We start from the raw sequence: 23,128 nt of genomic DNA, 5'->3' as shown, positions 1-23,128 counted from the left end.
CTAGGGCCTGATAGCTTCATTGCTGAATTCTACAAAACATTAAAAAAAAAAAAACTAATATCAATCCTACTCAAATTATTCCAAAAAAATTAAAGGGGAGTACTTCCAAACTAATTATAAGAGGCCAGTCTTACCATAATACCAAAACCAGACAAAGACACAACAAACAAAAGGAAACTACATGCCAATATCTCTGATAAACATAGATGTAAAGATTCTCAGCAAAGCACAAGCAAACCAAATTCAAGAACACATTGAAAATCATTCATTATGATTAAGTGGGATTCATCCCAGAGTAGCAAGGATGGTTCAACATACACAAATCAATAAAAGTGATACATCATATCAACAGAATGAAAGACAAAAATCATATAATCATTTCAATTGATGCTAAAAAAGCATTCTGTAGAATTCAACATTCCTTCGCGATAAAAACTCTAAACAAACAAACAAACAAACAAACAAAACTAGGTATAGAAGGAATATACCTCAATATGATAAAAGCTGTATATGGCAATCCCAAAGCCAGTATCATACTAAATGGGGGAAAACTGAAAATCTTCCTCTAAAATATGGAACAAGACAAGGATGACCATTTTCACCACTTTTATGCAACATAGTACTGGAAGTCCTAGCCAGAGGATTTAGAGAAGAGAAAGAAATAAAGAGCATCCAAATTGGAAAGGAAGATCAAATTACTCTTGTTTGCAGACAATATGACCTTATGTTTACAAAAAACTAAAGAGTCCACCAGAAACACTATTAGAACTGATAAACAAATTTGGCAAAGTTACAGGATACAAAATCAACATACAAAAATAAATAGCAATTCTATATGTCAAGAGCAAACAATCTGTAAAAAAAAGAAAAAAACAAGAAAGTAATCCCATTTATAAAAGTTACAAATAAAATAAGATACTCGGTAATTAACCTGAGAAGTGAAAGATGTCTACAATGAAAACTATACAACATTGATGAAAGAAATTGAAGAGAACACAAAAAATGGAAAGATATTCCATGCTCATGGAAAGGAAGAATCAATATTGTTCAAATGTCCATATTACCCAAGGTAATCTACAGATTTAATGCAATCCATAAAAAAATACCAATGTCATTCTTCACAGAAATAGAATAATCCTCAAATTTATATGCAATCACAAAAGACTCAAAATAGCCAAAGCCATCCTGAGCAAAAAGAACGAAACTGGAGGCATCACATTACCTGACTTCAAATTATACTACAAAGCTAAAGTAACCAAAACGTCATGGGACTGGCATGAAAACAGGCATCTCAACCAATGAAATAGAATAGAGAAACCAGAAATACACCCACTTTCAATTTTAGCATCAACTCAATTTTAGCAAAGGTGCCAAGAACATACATTGGTGAAAAGATAGTCTTTTCAATAAATGGTGCTGGGAAAACTAGGTATCTATATGCAGAAGAATGAAACCAGACCACTGTCTTTCACCATATACAAAAGTAAAATCAAAGTGGATTAAAGACAAATCTAAGACTTGCAACTATGAAACTAGTAGAAGAAAACATTGAGGAAACACTCTAGACAGTGGTCTGGGCAAAGATTATCTGAGTAAGACCTCAAAAACATGGCAACCAAAGCAAAAAAACAAGCACATACATAGACCTTTGGAACAGAATAGAGAACTGAGAAATAAATGGGACAAATGGGATCATATCAAGCAAAAGAAGTTTCTGCAAAAGCAAAAGAAACAATCAAAAAAGTGAAGAGACAACCCACAGGACAAAGTAAAAAACATGTCTAAGAATATCCCCACATAATCCCTGGAAGCACAATCAATACAGCAATCCAGTAATCCATAGCAGAAAAAAGCAGAAAGCATAATACACTCATCCCTCAGTGATACTGAGCAATTCAAATTCTGATTAGAGTTGGTGATCAATCTGGCTACACAACCGGTATGATTGCTGCATTGATTGTGCTTTCAGGGATTATGTGGGGATAGTCTTAGACCTGTTTTTTACCCAAGACTTGTTAGCTGAGACTGACCCAGAAATATTTCGGGGACTTACCTAGGGAAAAATAACTTACCGCATTCATTCCTTGCCCAAAAAATGGTACTATGGCATGAGCTGCATCCCCCAGCAGTACACAGTGAGATTGTAAGTGAAATGAAGAGCACTTTACAGATATCATGGGCTGGGCAGGCAGCAGGAAGAAATCCTGCACTAGGAGTCTCCTTCAAAGGAAAATAATTCAAATGTAAGGATATCAAATTAGGTATTAAACACTACTAAATTTTTTCAGATTTACAAAATTTATTATCACCAAGTTTTGTTGAAAAATACACAAGAATGTCAAGAAGAAAAAAAAGGGAAAAACTGAAGTTTTTTCAGTCCTAAAATTCCATTGTTCTAATTACCTTCTTAGTCTGTAACAATGTTAATCACATTCAAAAATAATAAGTTTGGCTGTATTTGAATAATTTAAATATTTCTGTATCATATGTTACTAAAACTTTGTTATCATGCACCTGAGCCATAAGACTTTTAAATACAGTGTTATATTTTAGGTTTCCATTTAAAAATTGAGCAAATATTTCTTTGCATTTGATTAAAAGACAATAAACCAAAATTAAAATTAATATGAATCTTTATGTATTTGGAAATGGGTAATAGTAATAAAACTAGTATTGGGGGATTGAAATAATTTGGTCAAACGGTACAGAGGAAGAATAAGTTCAGTTAAACAGGAAGAATAAATTCAAGAGATTTATTTTACAACATGGTGCTTATAATAAAAAACAAACAAAAAACCTAACATTTGTAGAGCATCTATAGAGGTGTTGAGGAAGTTCTAAGTAGGCGAACAAGACATAGCCTCAAGAATCTTAAATCTGTCTGGAGAGGCAAAAAATAGCCATTAAACCAGTTTGAAAGTACATAAGGGCTAATTTTGGTGTGCAGAGATTTCTCTTCACTGTTGGAGAAGGAGGGATCCATACAGACTAACTTAGTCTTCAAGAAAGAAAGTGACTAGCAATTTTAAAAAGACCTGCTGTGGGCCAGCAGTGAGTTGTCCCTTTTACATAATTAGCTCATTTAATTTTTACAAATGCCCTAGGGTAGATATTATGATACCCATTTTAAAGGTGAAACTCATGGAGGTAAGGGGCAGAAGCAGTATTAAAATATTGCTCTGCTATAGACTGAATATTTATGTTCCCCTAACATTCCTATGTTGGATTCCTAATCTCCAGTGTGATGATATTTGGGGATGGGGACTTTGGGTGGTGATTAGGTCTTGGGAGTGGACCCCCCATTAATGGCATTAGTGCTTTTATAAAAGGGACTCTAGAGACATCCCATGCCCCTTCTAGCATGTGAGGACACAGCAAAAAGACTGTCATCTATGAACCAAGAGGTGGGGTGTCACCAGACACCGAATCTGCTAGCGCCTTGATCTTATGCTTGTCAACCTTCAGAACTGTGAGCAATACATTTCTGTCATTTATAAGCCACCGAATCTATGGTAGGTTCATTATAGCCAACTGAAGTGACTAAGGCATACTCTCGGTACCATTGTGCTGCCTTCGTGAAAACATCATTGGAGGTGTCTAGATGGACAATTTAATATGTGCCAAGCCTTGTGCTGAATGATTTACAGACATGATATCATTTAGTCCTCGTAACAACCCTTTGGGATAGGTTCTATCATTTATCAGCCTATTATCATGAGTGGGACATGGGAAACCTTATGTGGTGAGTAAGTATAGGATCTGAGACTTGATGCTGCCGGATGTATCGGCTGTGCCAAAGATTTGTGTATCTACCAGTAGAAAAAAGTTCATCCGGTTTCTGTGGCACGCTGAGCCCTACGGAGCCTGAGGAGCTTGTGTAAGATACACAAAAGCCTTGGGATATTGGTGGCTCATCTTTCCCAGAGAAACTGGCCACAGCACGGGTGTTTTTCAGAATTCCTGCTCACAGCAAAACATCTACTTAGACTTTTGCTCTGATGTAGGTTTCTGTCCAGGTGACTGTATGATCCATCATGTTTAACCAAAACTTAAATCAGGTGCATAAACTTTACTTGAATTTGGAATAATTCAAACAAATGGAGCACAAGGCACAACTTGCAACTTACTCTCCAATTAGAGGGATGGCATCCGGAAAGTATTTCTGGAAGAATTCCAGCACATCACTGCTGGTTAGAAGTTTTTCAAACTCTTCAAAGGGCATGAACAAAGTACATGTGAACGATTTGTTCTGTGAGAATAGAAACAGAGTAAAAGGGGATTAGGGGTCAAGTAATGCCGGCACTGTAGGTGGGTCCTGAAATCACAAGACTTCTTGCTGTGACCAGGGAGCTTTTGGAATGAATGTCCAGGCAGACAGTAAAGGCACTGTCACTTGTCCCTTTGCTCCGAAAGAAAAGTTCTGCCAAGTCCCAGGGGTGCTCCCCAGCTTCTTTGATTATTCGGACAACTTTGATACTGTAAACTCTTCATTTTCACACAGCAAATACTAGACTTTTTTTTTTTTTTTTTTTTTTCTGAGGCAGAGTCTTCTTGCCCCATTGCCTAGGCTGGAGAGCAGTGGCGTGATCTTGGCTTGCTGCAACCTCTGCCTCCCAGGCTCAAGTGATTCTCCTGCCTCAGCCTCCTGAGTAGCTGGGATTACAGGCACACACCACTATGCCCGGCTAATTTTTTGTATTTTTAGTAGAGGCAGAGTTTCTCCATGTTGGCCAGGTTGGTCTCGAACTCCTGACCTCAGGTGATCCACTCACCTTGGCCTCCCAAAGTGCTAGGCATGAGCCAGCACGCCCTGCCTACACTCTTTAAATTACTAATATGTTAGTTAGATTTGACATCTCCTCTTCTTCCTTTTAAGATAGTATTAATAGGCCCTGGACTCCTGGACAGATACCAACAGAAAGAAAAAGATCCCAACCAGAGAAACAGTTATATCTATCTAGGAAAAAAGCCTCTAGGGTCTAATGAGAGAAAACTCATGATCTCTCTTTCTCTCTCTCTCTCTCTCTTTTTTTTTTTTTTTTTTTTTGAGATAGGATCTTGCTTTGCTGTCCAGGCTGGAGTGCAATGGGATGATCATGGCTTACTGCAGGCTCCATCTTCAGGGTTCAAGCAATCCTCCCATGTCAGCCTCCTGAGTAGTTGGGACTACAGGCACGTGCCACCACATGTGGCAAATTTTTATTTTTCAGTAGATGCAAGGTGTTGCTATGTTGGCCACACCAGTCTTGAACTCCTGAGTTCAAGCAATCCTCCTACCTTGGCCTCCCAAAGTGCTAGGATTATAGGTATGAGCCACTGTACCCAGCCCCATGCTCTCTTTTGATAATGCGTATTCCAAAGTCCTGCAGACCTTAAAGGCTGAATCACTTCCTAATAGATAACCTATATCTCTTTGGCTTTACTGGAGGGCGGGTGGTGTGCATTTCCTCCTACACTGTCTTTAGTGAAGATGACAGGCACCACCACACATAAACTCTTGTTATTCATCCATGTAACTTAAATCTCCTTTCCAAAGTAAATAATTGGAATTCCTTCAAATTTTTTTCTCAGTAATCCCAACGTTTCAAAGCTGTAATCACTAAATAGATTAAACAATGAAGAGATCAATTAGGTATATACATTCTAAGTACAAAAGTGAGTAATAACATTAATTACAGATGCAAAATTATAGTTCATAGAAAATTCTATACTACCATGTTAGGCAGTGCGATCATCATAAAGGTATTTCTAGGCCAAATATGCAGATAATTATGTTCCATGGCATACTGCAGAAAAAAGAATATATGATACATTAGTGCATTAACATAGTAAATCTATAAAACGGACTCAGCTTTATAATAGTTTCCACAGTAACTTAAACAATAGTAGCATATGCACAATTATATGCACATCTATTGCTATATAAAATAGAAGTTGCCTTAGAAAATACTTTGTGTTCTGTCTTTATAAACTCAATCTTAGGTGGGTTTTTGATACCATGCATAATTTACAATTTTAGAATATGTGTATGTCTGTGTACATGTATGAAAAAAGACAGAGAGAACATCTTATGTTCTCAAATCTTGAATTATACCTGGTATAATTATACCCGGTATCTATGTACACATACATGCACATATCTAGATGTGTATGTGTGTGTGTATACACATGCATATATAATGTATGCATACACATTATATATATTTATATAATTTTTTTTACTTTATCTTTTGCCTTTTTTCAGAACTTATCTATCCTGGACAGAAGGTCTTACATTTAAATTTCATGAGCCAAAACCAAAAGTTTAGAAATAAGCTTTTTATCATTTGTTTCCTGTAACATAAATAATAGAGTCTTGTCTCTTTAATGACTTCTCTGTAATTACTATTAATACAATAATAGCCCCAAGGAAGTATTAATTGCGTGGGTAGATCAATTGACCCAAAGGCCCAAGTGACTCAAATTTTTGAAGGTTCCCAGGGGCATTATAGACATAAAAATATGCAACCAATTTTCCAACTATTTCAAATTTGTATTATGTTTTACAAATGTTTTGAGAGCGCCTTGCATGTGTATCTTGCATAGCGAGAATACCAAAAAACAGGCTAGTCTTGGAGCTGACATTTTTACACCGTATCATAGTTATTTGTGTCTTAGGTGAAGGGACTGTGCTTTTCTTGTTTTTTTTTTTAGCCTCAGATTCCCAAAGAAAGCCCAACACACAGACACGGAAATCAGTGCATGCATGTCTCTTGACCTTACACCGCAATTGAATAGGCAAGATGAATACATATGAAAAGCAATTACTTCTCTTTAATAGTAATGCTAGTGGTAGAAAGCCACTCACCCAATCTCTTGCCCCCACTGCAACCATCAGAGGAGTGCAACTGTCTATTGCATGCATTACATTAAGAACAAAAGAAGGCTGGGCGCCATGGCTTACACCTGTAATCCCAGAACTTTGGGAGGCCAAGGCGGGTGGATCACGAGGTCGAGAGATCAAGACCATCCTGGTCAACATGGTGAAACCCCGTCTCTACTAAAAATACAAAAATTAGCTGGGCATGGTGGCGTGTGCCTGTAATCCCAGCTACTCAGGAAGCTGAGGCAGGAGAATTGCCTGAACCCAGGAGGTGGAGGTTGCAGTGAGCCGATCACGCCATTGCATTCCAGCCTGGGTAACAAGAGTGAAACTCCGTCTCAAAAAAAGAAAAGAAAAGAAAAGAAAAAAACAAAACAGAAAGAAAAATAGAGAAACTCTCATAAGATTGTTTTTGGGCCATGTCAAAATGTTCCCATGTCTGAGTAACATTGCTATGTCTAAAAAGTGTTCTCAAAAGAGTGGAGACATTTTTAAAAACCATTAATAATTACTATTTATTATGTATACCTAGAAAATAAAGGGCTTTCTTAAATCTACAAGCAAAGTTCTTCTTAAGTCTGGAACAATTTTTCAACAGAATTCTGTTAACCTATAATCCAGACTTACCAGATCCTGAGCCATGAGAACAGAACCTATCTGAAAACCAGTACAATAAGCACTGAAAAATTAGCAAATACATTTCGACCACAAGGATGAAATAGAAAGGTAATGAAATGTTAAAATACGGATTTTACTGGCGGATACACTTTGTTGATATTTAACAACACTATCCCATATTGACTATTTTACAGTTGTCTGGATTTCGGAGGAGAGATTAAATCAGCATCTTAAAAATGTATGCTTTATATGCAAATCAAGTATTTAATGTTATTTGCACATCCATCCTTATAAGCCAGTATCCTTATTGTTTCTGTTAGCATTGTTTTCCTTAACAAGTTCCTATACTTATTTGCTATGACAATATAATGAATTACATACTGCTTATTTGCCTCTGGTCCCATATGGTTTAACAGTGGGAACCAGGAAACAAGAAAAACACAATAGAAATCTCTTTGCAACATTTTTCTAGTCATTTCCCTTAATAACTATTATTTGATTTAATCATGGTGATAAGAACCCTGGATTGTCAGAATACTGAAGGATTCAGCCTCAACCTGTGTTTTTCTCCCAAGAGAACGTAGACAAATATTATTCAAATGCCCTTTCCAGTAAGAGGATTGTAACTTCTTTCTCTCCCTCCCTCCCTTCCTCCCTTCCTTCCTTCCTTCCTTTTGGAGAGACAAGATTGGGCTATATTGCTTAGAATAGAGTGCAGTGGCATGATCTCAGCTCACTGCAACCTTGACCTCCCGGGCTCAAGCAATCCTTCCACTTCAGCCTCCTGAGTAGCTGGGACCACAAGCGCATGTCACCATCCTGGCTAATTTTTGTATTTTTTACAGAGACAGGTTGGTCTTGAACTCTTGGGTTCAAGTGATCCTCCTGCTTTGGCCTCCCAAATTTCTGGGATTACGGGCATGAGCCACTGTGCCCAGCCCTCTCCTTTCTTTTCACTCAAAAAAGGTTATCAAAAAAGAAAAGAGGAAGAATTGTATTATTAAAAAGATACCCATGCATCTAATTTATTATTAATTACAAAGTTCTTGTGGCAGGCCTCAAAATGAATCAAGACATGCTGCTGAAAACCACTGCACTAGAATATGCATTTGCACTCATGGTGCGAGGGTTGTGGGAAGGGGTTGAGAAAAGGCAAGGACTTACATCCCCATTCTTAGGTGGAATAGTCAACTCCATGTACCCATGAGGAATGTAAAGCTGACTATAATCAAAGCGAGGTTTCTTCATGAGGTGAGATCTGACAGTTGAATAGGCTCCATCACATCCTACAATGAGGTCACAGGTGACATCTTTGGGAACTTTGTCAGATCTAAAAAATAGAACAAACCATCCAAAAGAAAAAAATGTCTAGTGGTGAAAATGATGATGTACATCTGGGTGTGAGAAGTAGTAGCTCCATAGATGATTTAGAAAGCTCACTTTTATATGTCTGACTTGGGCTTTGAGTTAATAGATACAACATTTAGATGAAAACTCTTGTCTCAGTCATAAGTTTGCTTATGAGAATAACACAAAACCATACTGATTAACGAAGACATGGTAGGCCACGGAATTATGGATGACAGGATTTGAGCTTTCTACACGAAGGAGGAGAATCTTGAAAACAGAGTGTTCCAAGTGTACAAACGGATGTTTGAAGAACCACAAGAATGTGACTGGGATTTTCTAAGAACAATACATTTGGCTTTAGCAGAGGTATGAGGAGATAAGCTTAAGAAAAGAATAGAAGGTAGGGAGAGAAAGGAAGGAGAAAAGGAAAACAATCTTGAATGTTAAGATAAAAGATCTTAAAACATTATTCTGGGGAAGGGGAAACTGAAATTTTCTATTAGGGGAATGACATAGGAAGAGCTGTAATTTAAGAAAACTTCCTTGGCAGTTTGAAGCAGAGGCAGAATGCCAAAGGGAGCCAAAAACAGGGATGGGGTAATAGCAACATATTAGATCACACGTGCAGGGGTGAGAGCCGGAAGTACTGTCCGGCAGCTGGAAGGAGAAAGAAAAGACTCTGAAGCCAATAGGAAGTAAGAAAGACTGGGGAGTGTTATAGATTTAATGAGAGAGGATGGGAAAAGAACACATTGCAAATGATTCTAATTATCTGGGCATTGTTACTGGGGAAGTCAGGAATGGGATGTGATTTGGGAGAAGTAGGTGATCAAGGTTTTAGATGTGTTTGAGATAATGGCCAGATGTTCCAGCAAGGATGTTCAATGGGAAATTGACATAAATTGATTAGAGCTTCTATAAGGATTTAGAACAAAGAGAGAGGCTTTGACTGGAATGTTTATTTTAGAGAGGTAGTTGTTGAACCCAGGACTGTGGATCCATAGAATATCGCAAGAGTGGGATATGAGACTTCGAACTTCAGGGAAAATAGAGTCATCCGAGTAAAGGCAGAGAAATAGCACCTGAAAAGAGAGCAGGAGGAGAGCAGTGGAAGGTCACCTCGTTTTGAGAGAGGAGAGAGTTTGAAGCATTTTAGAGTCACCAGTGTGGAACAGAGTACAGCAGGAAGGTAAGTGAGCACGAGAATTAAGAATTATTGGCATTGGTGTTCAGAAGGCATCAGGACTCTATTTTCAATATAAAATTCTTTGAATCTAGAAACTATTTGGATCACCCTTTCAATAACTTTTTAACTCTTTCAAAAGAGCCAAAGAAAAAGTTTATGGATAGAATTCTCCACTCGCAGCTTTCACCTCTGAAGTCCAAAACCTGACCCGTAGTTACCCAAGCACTGTGATCATTCCTTCCTCTGGATTACATTTCAGCAGTCTGTGGTTAAAGTGCACTTTCACGTTGGGATATTTCTCAACAGCTGAGGAAACGAAGAAAGGCAAACAGAAGTGAAATTTCAATTCTTATTTCATTTGATCAAATTGAAATATTAATTGTTTTCTGGGAACAGTATGGTAGGAATTTTATTCATAACAATGTAAAACTAAATTCACTTGAATGATAATTTGACAACGGTTTGGCAACGATTTCAGTATAATTTGGCAGTAAAACAGATGAATAAAAATCAATTACCCTCATCTCAAAAAGAAAATATCCAACTAATTCCATTGTGCAAACTCTTGCATTGCTATAATTATTAGTACCCTGGGAAAGAAGGAAGCATCACATATTTCAGAAGTTGCCTGTAATCTGAGGCTTTACTGTGATTGGAAATATTCAGTCAAACCCTTTTCCACTTATATGCATGTCTCTACATCCCCTTTTTAGCTAGTTTTCTGGACTTTTGATTGAAGTTGTCACAAATAGAGGTTATTGATTTTAAATCTCTTTGAAATCAAACACTGGAATAGCTGGGGGGAAATGAGTAAGAAGCTTTAAAACTTCTCAACAAACTAAACCCAATTATTTTAGTAATTTTCTGTTTTGCCTGCTAGTGCTCTAGAGAATTGAGTGGATTTCATTTTATGAACTATTAATCATGTTCTTGTTACAACAGTAAAATATGATCTTGTCCCTATTAATGCTCATGTACTCTTCAATAAACACAGCCTATTTATTGTTCTTAAAGGTACAAATTAGAATACAGGTGTTGGAGCTGGAATAGACCTCCGAGATGATTCAGTTCTTCATCTTAAAAAGGGAGTGACCAAGATTCTGCAAGCAAAGGTAAAATGCCTGAGGTCACACAAAGTGAAAACATTAAGAACCAAACTCATCAAGAGGCATACATTAATTACATACAGTTTTTGTACATCAAAAAAGTAAATAAAAAGAATGTTGAATTAGAAAAAATGAGGAAAATAAGCCAGGAGTTCTGCCGTCCAACTCAATATTTCTGTCTGTACTTATCTCCCCTCTTCGTCTCAATCTTGTCTTACTTTATTCTATTTTGTTTCAGTTAGATTTGGGGTTTGAAGATTTTAGCTTTCTTGCAAAACCTGAGACCCTATACCAAAGAAATTCATCTATATGTAAGAAAGAGTTTAACAAATAACTTTGGAGTAATCAGAGTTGACCTGATATACTAAGGATATATTTTAGAAACATAACATATATTTGTGAAAAAAAACTTTAAAAAAATTTATTTTTATTTTTTACGTAAGTGTATGGTATTACATCCTAAATAAATTTTTTATAGAACTTTAGTCCTGGGATATGTATGCTCCCTAAAAAAACTGTTCTTTTGTCAAAGACAGCAGAGTAATGGTGAATACTCTGTCTTAGTCTGCGCTGTCCTGGTGTCTAACTGTATGTATTATTTGAGTGCTTGGAGTGTGGCGATCTTAAGTTGAGATGTGTTGCCTGCACAGGATTTTGGCGAATTAGAACAAAAAATATATTTAAAAGGAATGACAGTGAATAACTTTCTGACATTGATTATATGTTGAAACAATAATATTTTGGATGTATTAGGTTAAAATATCTTTTTAAAAATTTATTTATTTATTTAGAGACAGTTTTGCTCTTATTGCCCAAGATGGAATACAGTAGCGCCATCTCAGCTTGCTGCAGCCTCTGCCTCCCGGGTTCAAGTGATTCCTCCTGCCTCAGCCTCCCAAGTAGCTGGGATTACAGGTGCCCACTACCACACCCAGCTAATTGTTATGTTTTTAGTAGAGACAGGGTTTCACCATGTTGGCCAGGCTGGTCTTGAACTCCTGACCTCTAGTGATCCACCCGCCTTGGCCTCCCAAAGTCCTAGGATTACAGACATAAGCCCTCACACCTGGCCTAGGTTAAAATATCTGATTAAAAATAATACCACCTGCTTCTTTTTTGTTTTTGTTTTTGTTTTCATCATGGTTAGTATCAATTTGAAAAGTATACATGCACCTGGTATTTGTGGCCACATGTTGGACTATGCTGCTCCGAAAGATCCACCATGCAGACCAAGCATATAATAAAAGCCCTGAGAAGTACTGAAGGAAAAAGACTGAAAACTTGTTTAATGCAGGATTTGTAAACCTATTTGTTCACACATCCTTTGTCTGTTTTTGCTTGGCTTAACAATTACTAACATTTTGCAGAATAGTGAATGAGCTATGAAACAATCCCACGTGAAATGCTGATATAGGGAAATCATGTAGTGACAGTGTTTTCAGAGGGGAAGTTTTGCAGTTAGGGAGAAATGAGCATTTCTAATTGATTAAATATGTGGAATGAAAACCTCTGACATTTGATGCCTTGTAAAGAAAGAACGAACTTTATGTGCCTAACAAAGTTGATGAGTCGAGAGATTCAGCATTCATTTTACAGACATATTTATGGCATTTATGAAGTTGCATGCCATGCAGAGCACTCCTGATGAAAAACAATTCAGGGAACTTCTGAGGTGTACACCAAGATTGCACCTTTCCCATGTTTTAGCCCCTTCATATTAGCAGATGTTTTATATATAATATTGGAGGAAGAAATCGCTAATAGTGAAAAGCATGGACTTTGGAATAAACAAACTGAAATTCAAATCCAGATTCTACCACTTATTAACAGTGTGATCCAAGCTTTCTAAGCCTCCATTTCACCAGAGACAAAAATAATTTCCCTCCATAGAGTTGCTGGAAGGTTTACGTAAATCTATGCACGTAAAACACTTGACATAGAGCCTGGTGCTTCAATGAATGTTTGCTATTATTTTTATCTTGATAAATTGGGAGGGTCTTAGAAAGACAGTGCCATAGGTCTGCTATACTGCTTTTTGTAAAAGCTGTTTTGTGTGGGGTTTTCTTGTTGTTGTTTTGTTTTGCTATTTTAGATTTGATGTCTTGCTCTGTGGCCCAGGCTGGAGTGCAGTGGTGCAATTATACTCTGGAGGGCTCAAGCCATCCTCCCTCCTCAGCCTCCCAAAGTGCAGGTATTGCAGATGTGAGCCACTGCACCTGGCTGGTTCATTTACTTTCTTGAGATCAACCGGAATATACCTAGCAAACTGGCTCCACTCCACCCATCTACCAATCCAGAAGGCAGTCTGACAAATATACCTAAAGAAATAAGATTAATAACAATACTAAACCTTCTTTCTTGCATCTGATGAGTCAACTAAAGTGAAATTCCTCATAGCCCTCCTCCTCCCAGTTTAATCCCATTAGATTCAATTCCATTCAGCAGATGTATTGAGGGGATTGAGGAGAAACAAAGATAAATCATGGAGAGCCTCTGTTCAGAAATCAGAGTCTACTGGTCTCCATCACAAGGGACAAATTTTAAAGATAGTAGAAATATTAAGTGGCATGCTTAATAAATCTGCTTAATACAAATGCTGAAGGGAGGAAAAGCTACTACAATCTAGGCTTAAACTTAGTAAGGGCTACATGGGGTGTGATTGGATTGACTATGCAAGTTACAAATTTAATTTGTAATCCAGTGGCTTTTCCATGAATAGGTAGGCCTTTTTGGTTACACAAATTAAAAAGTTCAGGGTTATGATTTACACCTTTCTCTTTTTCAAATTTCTGTATCTATCTATTTATTCTCTTACAAATATCTATCTATTTATTCTCCCTATCTATTTATTCTTTTACAAATATCATGAACCGACACCCTATTCTCCAGCTACATTACTATAGCTTTATTCCTGGGTCCTTCTTCTGCACCCAGAGTTTATGGAAATGCCTTGAAGATTGCAACCCTTTCTTAGTCTTCCCACTATAGCTTTTCATCTCTCTAAAAGGCAAATTTCATTGTGTCACTTTACAAATTGTTTGAGTTTATCTGTTGTTCCATTAGCGTGTGAATTCTTCATCAGAGTGAGCACTTACTCACTCTGTGTCTAAGAGACCATGGGGGTGCAGTATATGTTGAACAAATGATTTCAATTTAGATTATTGCCAGTGCAATGGGTGTTAGCACCTGTGATTCCAGCTACTCTGGAATCTGAGGTGGGAGAATCACTTGAGCCAGGAGTTCAAGACCAACCTTAACGATATAGCAAGACTCTGCCTTTAAAAAATTTTTTTAAGTTGGTTGTATGTGGTAGCATGTGTCTATAGTCCCAGCTACTCGAGTGGCCAAGGTGGGAAGACAGTTAGGCACAGGAGTTCGAGGTTGCAGTGAGCTGTGATCACACCACCATACTCCAGCCCAAGCGACAGCAAGGCCTTGTCTCTAAAAACTGTAGGCGATTGGTATTTTCAAGAAGGACTTTGTTTATTTATTTCTTTTTTTTGAGACAGGGTCTTGCTCTGTTGCCCAGGTTGACGTGCAGTGGCACAATCACATTGCTCACGTCTCACGCAGCCTTGACCTCCCTGGCTCGAGTGATCCTCCCACCTCAGACTCTTGAGTAGCTGGGATTATAGGTACACGCTTCCACACCCAGCTAATTTTTTATTTTTTGTAGAGATGGGGTCTCTCCATGTTGCCCAGGCTGGTGTCAAACTCCTGGGCTCAAGCGATCCTGGCCTCAGCCTCCCAGAGTGCTGAGATTACAGGCATGAGCTATCATACATAGCTTCAAGAAGGACCCTGTAATGTACAGTCTTGCTCTTCATAACCCATAAAAAGGAGCAGCAAACAAATCCATTAAGATTAATGTCATGTGTTTTACTCAAAATGACAACTGGTGAATCAAAGCATTAGACTTACCAGTCAATAGATCCTTGTTCAGATTTTCTCTGCTTATAGAAAGAACATACTGCAAGAAAAGTAGAGTAGATACAGTTTGTTTCTGGTGAATGGACAAATATAATTCTAAGTTATTCACTCAGCAGTAAAATGTATTTATTATTTAGCAGAGGGTTGCAAGCTTAGTTTTATAATCATTTAGTTAAGTGACCTTTGGTTTATTTTTTATTTTTTACTTTTTTTAAAAGCCACTTTAACCAAACACATATAATACAATATCCAAGTTTACACTTAGACTTCTTCAAAGTTTAATACTTTAAAATTAAAATCCTTCTCTTGCAGCTAAAATATAATTTTCATCAAGAAAGTTTTGTTTTATAATCAAATATTTTCAGCTTAAGTCTCCAAATTTAGCTCTTAGAAAAACCTCAGTGATGACAGTATCACCAAAATCAAAGTGCCATTCCCCAAAGAGACAACTTTGAATGCCTTCATTTCAATGTAAAAGGGGTGTGGGGGGGGAGGGGTTGCGGTAGGGGTGAAGGTTGGTAGGAGTAGGACCAGTCTTCGCATGAGACCTGGGTTGGTTGTTTCTGACTTTATAGGACATTTCAGCAAAGCTGACCCTTCCATGAGGCAAGGGAATCACAGTGCCTAAGGGCCTACAATGCTTTATTTTCCCTTTTTTTTTTTGAGAGAGTCTTGCTCCATTACCCAGGTTGGAGTGCAGTGGTGTGATCTTGGCTCACTGCAACCTCCACCTCTTGGGTTCAAGAGATTCTCCTGCCTCAGCCTCCCAAGTAGCTGGGATTACAGTTGTCTGCCACCACGCACAACTAATTTTTGTATTTTTAGTAGAGACAGGGTTTCGTTGCATTGGCCAGGCTGGTCTCAAACTCCTGATCTCAGGATATCAGCCTGCCTCAACCTCCCAAAGTGCTGGGATTACAGGTGTGAGCCACCACACCCAGCCACTTTTTTCCTTCTGATTTAAAAATAAACTAAAGTCAATTTGACATGTGTGTATATATATACATATATATGTATATATATACACACACACACTAATTTATAAACACATATAATAATTTATATGTAATATATACATATATGCTAATTTATAATTTCTCACTTCATCCAAAAGTAGAAGTATCTATTAACAGCCAAATCTGTACTTGGTGTCAGAATAACTTGGTCAATGGCAATGACTGAAAAGGGGCTTCCTGTCTTTGTATAATTTAAAATGAACAGAAACATCTTCATTCTCTGCCTCAAAGCTAGGTTGTTAATAGATTGTATTTCAACAGAAATCAAGCTTGTTATTTAAAGTCTGTTAGGAAACATTCAAATTATAAAGGTTTTTTAATTTTTATTTTTTAAAAAAATTTCTGAGACAGGGTTTTGCTCTGTTGCCCAGGCTGGAGTGTAGTAGTGTGATCATGGCTTACTCCAACCTCAACCTCCCATGCTTAAGCGATCTTCCCACCTTAGTCTCCCAAACAGCTGGGACTGCTCAACTAATTTTTTAATTTTTTTTATAGATACAGTGTCTTGTCATGTTGCCAAGGCTAGTTTTCAACTCCTGGGCTCAAGCAATCCACCTGCCTCTGCCTCCCAAAGTGCTGGGATTACAGGTATGAGCCACCGTGCTTGGCCCAAATTATGAAAAGTAATTTACATGGGGAAAATATTTTCTTTCCACATCATTCATCTGGGAACTAATAGACATGTCAGCCCTGCAGGAGCACCAGAATGTGCCTTTCTAGCCTACTCCATATCTTTGGACAGTATTATATCGCAACCAAAGGTTTGAGTCATTCCCATCAAGTAATACTTCTCCAATATTTATTCTAAAAGATTGGTCTGATGCAGAATAAAGAAGAATAAACAAGTCAAGAGCTATAATGTCGCCTCTATCTTAACAGAAAAAAATAATAGTAAGGCCTAAGAAAGATTAGATACATCATCCTCTGAAGATCCGTAGGACGTTAGTTATATGTAGTACTGACTACCTCAGATATGTTAGAAAAACATGTTTATTTTCTCTATTCTCAATGCCTTCAAATGAGACTGTTTTCTAGTAAGGGGGAGCCATTTCTCTATTTTGAACATAGGATGTTAGGATTAAGAATTGGGGAGCTCTGACCTGTTCTGTACATTAGGGAATATTTTGACAGTTTCCAGGGCAGTTTGGGGAGAAGATGGGAGGACCCAGCAAGACAAGAGGAGTCTGGACATCACATCGGAGAAAATTCAGAAAGAAAAAACAGCTGAAGGAGGAGGCCAGGGAAGGGAGTCAGAAAGGATTTTGGAGGCCAACGTTTGCAGATTAGACATTTCTAAGTCATTTCCCATGCCGCGCACAAGGAGGTCTCTTCATGACCCGCAGGTCTTCAGCAGACTCATGCGTCATTTGAGTGAGTATTGTCTGTGGGAATTTGTGGAGGAGATTTCAAATCCAGACCACCATGGTACGTGGCCAACACCAGGTGAGAAGGAGTAGGGTACCAAGAGGCAAAGGAAGCCAAGAGAAGTAGGCTCCCCGGGGATAGGGAGAAACCCTGGAGTCATGGGAATGGCTTTGCGCTTCCACAGGCTGTGGAACTGACCAGTTAAAGCAATTGTATGTCGTTTTTAAAGAGCAAGGAGGCCCTGTATTTTACTGCAGTATGAAGGGCACCTGTAAATTTAGCATTAACTCAGTTCTTAAGAATTGAGAAGTAGCAGGAATTATGTGGGAGGGGCCATTTCCTCCTTGTAATGCACTGAAGGCCACAAAATGGGAACTCCACCGACACTCACTCTCTTGGGGAATGTATGCACCCTCTCTCTCTATTTCTCTCTCTCTCTCTCTCTTTCTCTCTCTCTCTCTCTGTCATACACCACACACACACACACACACACACATACACACACACACACACACACAGTGGTAAGGGTGATGGTGTCAGGCCCAAGTCTATCTCCTCATTTAGCTTTTCTGATATTTGAAGAGTATCTTATCTATGGATGCGTTACTGGTTCAGTCTCTGAAGCGGGGATGGCGGTGATGACGTGGCCTTCCTCAGTGCATCCCTTGTGAATACAAGTGAACAGTGGGATGATTAAGTTGATTTTACTCTCAACTTAGTGAAAGAAGTAGATGCGTCTGAGCAGTAGCCCCCAGGGCTCCTGCACCACGTGTAAGGGCCATGCTCCTGTGACGAAACCTGCCTGACTCTTCCTCAGCGTTACCCTCATGTAAGTCATGCAGCCTGTTTCCTCATCTGTAAACCGTGGTGGGTGGATTCAATGAGTCACTGTAAGATTCTGTCACGCTAAAGTGTATTTACAAGTTTTCTCATCCAATACACACTTGGCACTTAAAAATGTACGTTTCTTAGATATCTGATCTCATCCAATTTCCTTACCTAGATACATCCCCATTTGATTGGGACAACTATTTTGCTGCCAATTTAAGATTTAAACAAAATGTTGGTTTGCAATCTCACTTTCTCTGAGAAGTCTTCTCTGAAAACTAAAACTTTTCTCCCTCTCTGAATCACTTCAGATTTCTTTGTCTGAGCCATCACTCACCCAAGGGTTTTTCCCATGAATTTGATTACTATCCATCCCCCGCAGGCTACAAGCGCTTCCTTTACGCTCAGCAACTTGCTCAGGGCATGGCATGCAACAGGGAAATTATTGGTTACTGGAAGGACACATTTAATACAGACAGCTTATATTTGACTTGGTTATGTAAATCTTACTTGCCTGTTGGGGAGAGACAATTCTTTTGTCTTTCCTATAGCACCTAGCTCAATTGGGGGCCAATTAAAAGGACATGTTAATTATCCAAAAATGTTTATCCCACTGAAGGTGACTCTTGTGTCTTTTTTCCCCCTGCCAGCCTCCTGTATTAAGACTCTGTACCTATGTTTTTATAAGGCCAAAATAAGCACATTGCTTTTTTAAAAAAGTCATTAAATAGAAAGTGTTGAGCCTGCCTCAACTCCCAAAGCCCTGAGTAGATGGAATGTTTTACTTTCAGCCACACTGATCATCCCAAGAGCCACGAAGATCTTGTTCCCATGAACATATGTGCTTTATCTCTTGCTATCCAAAGTGTGGCTCATGAACCAGCACCTGGGAGCTTGTTACAAACACAGAACCTCTGCCTGCACCCCAGTCCTGCTGAGTCGGACTGCATTTTCACAAGATTCCATGTGAGTCTGAGAAACACAGGTCTACCTCCAATGCAAGCTCTGCTGAGGGTCAGAGACTTGGATATGAATCTCACTCAGACTCTGCACTTAATAAAAGGAGGCATGGCTGGATAAAAATAAAGCAAGTTAGAGTTTTTCTCCTGTGGGTGGGTGTTTGGTGCATTCATTCTTTCTCAAGAAACAGAATCAGAAAGTATAATTAGATAAAATACGTATTTCTCCCCGTTCTGTGTGTTCCCATGTGAAAGATAAGGAAAGCACAAAGCAGGATAATGATTCTCCTTTGGTAAACTTTCCAACTTTATCTGGCCTCTGTTGTTTCAGAAATCATGTAGTACTGTAAGCATTTCTAGATCATTCTATACATTCTATTATAAGCCCAGTTTTGAGCAACAGGGTGAGTTGGGGAAGGGCAACAACATCATGAAACCCTCTAGATTGTTCTTGCACATTGTGCTTGAAGACAAATAAGATAGTCATCTCTATTTAATTGAAAAGGAGAAAAGAGGGAAAGGGTGTCCCTGGTAGTAGGGCAGCACAAAGGCAAGAAACTGCACACTAAGAACAGTAACAGCGAATTCTTTTTGAATGTTTATTCTTGGCTGGGCCTTCTTTTGAGCATCTCCCCTGAATAAACTTGCTAACTAGTATCTATTCCTGGGGTCTAGACTGAGCCAAGCAATGTCAGAGATAGGGCTGGAGCGGGAGCGGCCACCAGGCAAGAGGCAAGTTTCAGATGTTGACTTAGTTACAATCAATGCACAAAAAATGATCTCCAGGGTAAACCTACCTGAGTCTTTGTCCCATAGGGAATTACAGACTTTTTTCCTGAAAGAGAGTGAATCATTCTTCCTCTCATGGGAATACCTTGGGATACAATCTGAAATGAAACCAGAAATACTGACTTCAATGACAGTAACATGGCATTATGCAAGAAAGATAGAAATTGATTTTTAAATGTAATTTCATATATTTTCCAAAATATTTTTTTAAATTTCATTTATTTTCAAAAAATTTTTTTAAATTGTGAGAACCATAGAAGCCCAACATGGTAGAAACTCCTTCAGTGAAAACGGTGATCCTGAAGCTTTTAGTTTTTTGTTTTTTTAATCTTAGATCTTAGAACTGGCTTAAAATTTATCTGATCTAAATCAAATATCACAGATCGAGGAAGGTGATTTGGTGTTAGAGAGGTTAAGTGATTTTGTCATCATGACAAAAAGAGATATTATGAGTAAAACCTGGGGCTCCTAACATTCAATGCAAAATGTTTTCTTACACACGGCTGTTGCTATCTGGGAGAAAATAAAAACAATGCAAATAGCACTCATATTTACTTGTATTAACAGCTCAAAGACACATTGTCACTGAAAATAGTATCAAGAAAAATACATCTAACATGTTTGTTTATATTACCAAGCTACATGTAGACAGTGAGAAGTTCTACAATATTAATCTCATATGATGAAAATCTACTATAGGCTCACCATTGTTTAGTCAAACCCATCGGGCTTGATGGTTTCAGAATTCAGAATTTTTCAATTTTAGAAAGTAGTGTAGTACATATATGCTGGCTATCTCCCAAGCCCACCCCATAATCAAACACAAAATTTTTAGCAAAACATATTTATGCTAAATGAGATTTTTTTATTTTTATTTTTATTTTATTTTATTTTATTTTTCTTTTTTTTGAGACAGAGTTTCACTCTTGTTACCCAGGCTGGAGTGCAATGGCGCGATCTCGGCTCACCGCAACCTCTGCCTCCTGGGTTCAGGCAATTCTCCTGCCTCAGCCTCCTGAGTAGCTCGGATTACAGGCACGCGCCACCATGCCCAGCTAATTTTTTTGTATTTTTAGTAGAGACGGGGTTTCACCTTGTTGACCAGGATGGTCTCGATCTCTCGACCTCGTGATCCACCCGCCTCGGCCTCCCAAAGTGCTGGGATTACAGGCTTGAGCCACCGCACCCAGCTAAATGAGATTTTTAAAAGACTATGAAGTATCTCCTGTCAGGTCAGATTTTGCTACTCAATGAGTGATGAGAAGCTTTCTATTTTCAGAGATTTTTTTTTTTTTTTTTTTTTTTTTTTTGAGTACAGAATTGTGGATAAGAGATTATGGGTCTGTGTGATTGGAAAAAAAAAAAAAAAAAGGAATTTGGCTCCTCTTATCCTGGATGCCACCTCGACTCTCACTTTAAACAGGCAATGATGCACCGTCCTGTTGAGAACCCAATATTAGAAGCAATCATTGGTTGCAGGATCCCCCTGGGGTGCCCCGAGTTTCCAATATTTGCCCTCTTGCCAACAAGTTTTGAATTTTAAAAGCTTTAGTCGAATGAGTTTTCATGCAGAGATTCTTGGCATTAAATGGTACTTTTTAAGCCAGGATGAAGTGAAATCCAAGCAATTGTTGAAAAATACCAGGTATTATCTTCTATTAAAAAAATACACTCAGTACCTGATCTTCCAGGCCAACGGCTTTCAAGGCTTGTCGTCCTCTGTGAGAAAGGGCTAAGTTAATGCTTCTTCCACGTGTGGAGTTAGCCACTCGAATATCTGAGACATTGGAAGCAGAACTCGATGTTATACACACTTTATATCCTAGTCCAGGATGAGCAAAATTACTGGGCCTGAACAATTTTTCATTCAGAACCAAATTAAAGACCTTCGTAGCTCTTCTAAAGAAAACGCTAATAGCAGTACATTTATATTAAATTAAATTGAGATAGGTGTTTTTTTAAAAAATTATTTTATTAAATAAACTGTTTAAGTTCAGAAAATCCAAAGAAAAATAGGTCAAAGAAATAGAACCACATCCTGCAATCCTTCCTTCCTTCCTTCCTTCCTTCCTTCCCCTTCCTTCCCCATCTCTTTCTTCCTCTCTCCCTCCTTCCATCCCTTCCTCCTTTCTTCCTTTCTTTCTCTTTCTTTCTCTCTCTTTCTCTCTCTGTCTTTTTTTTTTCTTTCTCTCTTTCTCTCCTTCCTTTTTTTTTTTTCTTTTTAATAGAGTCTCACTCTTTCACCCGGGCTGGAGTACAGTAGCATGATCTCAGCTCACTGCAACGTCTGCCTCCTGGGTTCAAGCAATTCTCCTGCCTCAGCCTCCCCAGTAGCTGGGACTACAGGAGCACATTCACCACACCAGGCTAATTTTTGTATTTTTTTAGAGACAGGGTTTTGTCATGTTGCCCAGGCTGGTCTCAAACTCCTGGCCTCAAGCAATCCACCTGCCCTGGCCTCCCAAAATGCTGGGAGCCACCACACCCAGCCTTCATCACACAATTTTCACCATGGACGTACCTTCCCTAGCTTCATATAGATCAACCCGGAAATTCCTCTTTGCAAGAAAGCATGCTTGTAATGAGCCAACCTAGACATAAAAAAAAAAAAAAAAAAAAATTAAATCTTTATCTGATTCCACAAATATAGGGAATTTTTAGCAGCAAAATGAAACATGTGTGGCTACATTTTACTAGCTTCATTTGTCACATTGACTTAATCAATTTCTGCTGAAAAGTGTCAGTGGATGAAATAGCAAAATTAATTCAAGATAAAGTAATATAATTTTAGAAGTAGTTTGTTTTTTTTTTACTTTTTTATAGTGAGATAATTTTCAAACAGGAAGAACATAAAATGTATGTATCTTACAAAATAATTAGAAAGCAATTCGTTATAACCTTATAACCCTTATAGCCACTACTCTGGTCAAAAAGTAGAACCATGTCATTCCCCCAAAACTCCCCTCACTTCACCTCCTCCCCAGTTACGGTCCCCTCACACATAGAGGTAAACGTTATTCTGACTTTTGTGATAACCTATTCTCGCTTTTTTATAGTTTTATCACTTAGTTGTACATATTTCTAAGCAATATACTTTAATTTTACTCGTTAAAAAGTTT

At 38.2% G+C, this 23,128-nt stretch overlaps 1 protein-coding gene across 2 annotated transcripts in view; it reads right to left on the bottom strand.

The window, feature by feature from the left end:
• The window catches only part of KMO (kynurenine 3-monooxygenase), a 52,667-nt gene that overhangs the window by 12,054 nt on the left and 17,485 nt on the right, over positions 1-23,128 (bottom strand). For both annotated transcript variants that reach the window (XM_074385396.1, XM_039464204.2), the window contains exons 2-10: positions 22,531-22,600; positions 21,689-21,786; positions 20,018-20,107; positions 15,044-15,092; positions 10,235-10,322; positions 8,645-8,810; positions 5,715-5,786; positions 4,128-4,249; positions 2,073-2,220 (exon numbers count right to left, since the gene is read on the bottom strand). In XM_074385396.1, coding sequence (XP_074241497.1) covers positions 2,073-2,220; positions 4,128-4,249; positions 5,715-5,786; positions 8,645-8,810; positions 10,235-10,322; positions 15,044-15,092; positions 20,018-20,107; positions 21,689-21,786; positions 22,531-22,600 — 903 coding nt within the window. The remainder of the gene's footprint in view (positions 1-2,072; positions 2,221-4,127; positions 4,250-5,714; positions 5,787-8,644; positions 8,811-10,234; positions 10,323-15,043; positions 15,093-20,017; positions 20,108-21,688; positions 21,787-22,530; positions 22,601-23,128) is intronic.

This window comes from Saimiri boliviensis, chromosome 14, assembly GCF_048565385.1.
Source record: "Saimiri boliviensis isolate mSaiBol1 chromosome 14, mSaiBol1.pri, whole genome shotgun sequence".
In the NCBI taxonomy this organism is placed as follows: Eukaryota; Metazoa; Chordata; class Mammalia; order Primates; family Cebidae; genus Saimiri; species Saimiri boliviensis.
This window is presented reverse-complemented; position numbering and strand designations above follow the sequence as displayed.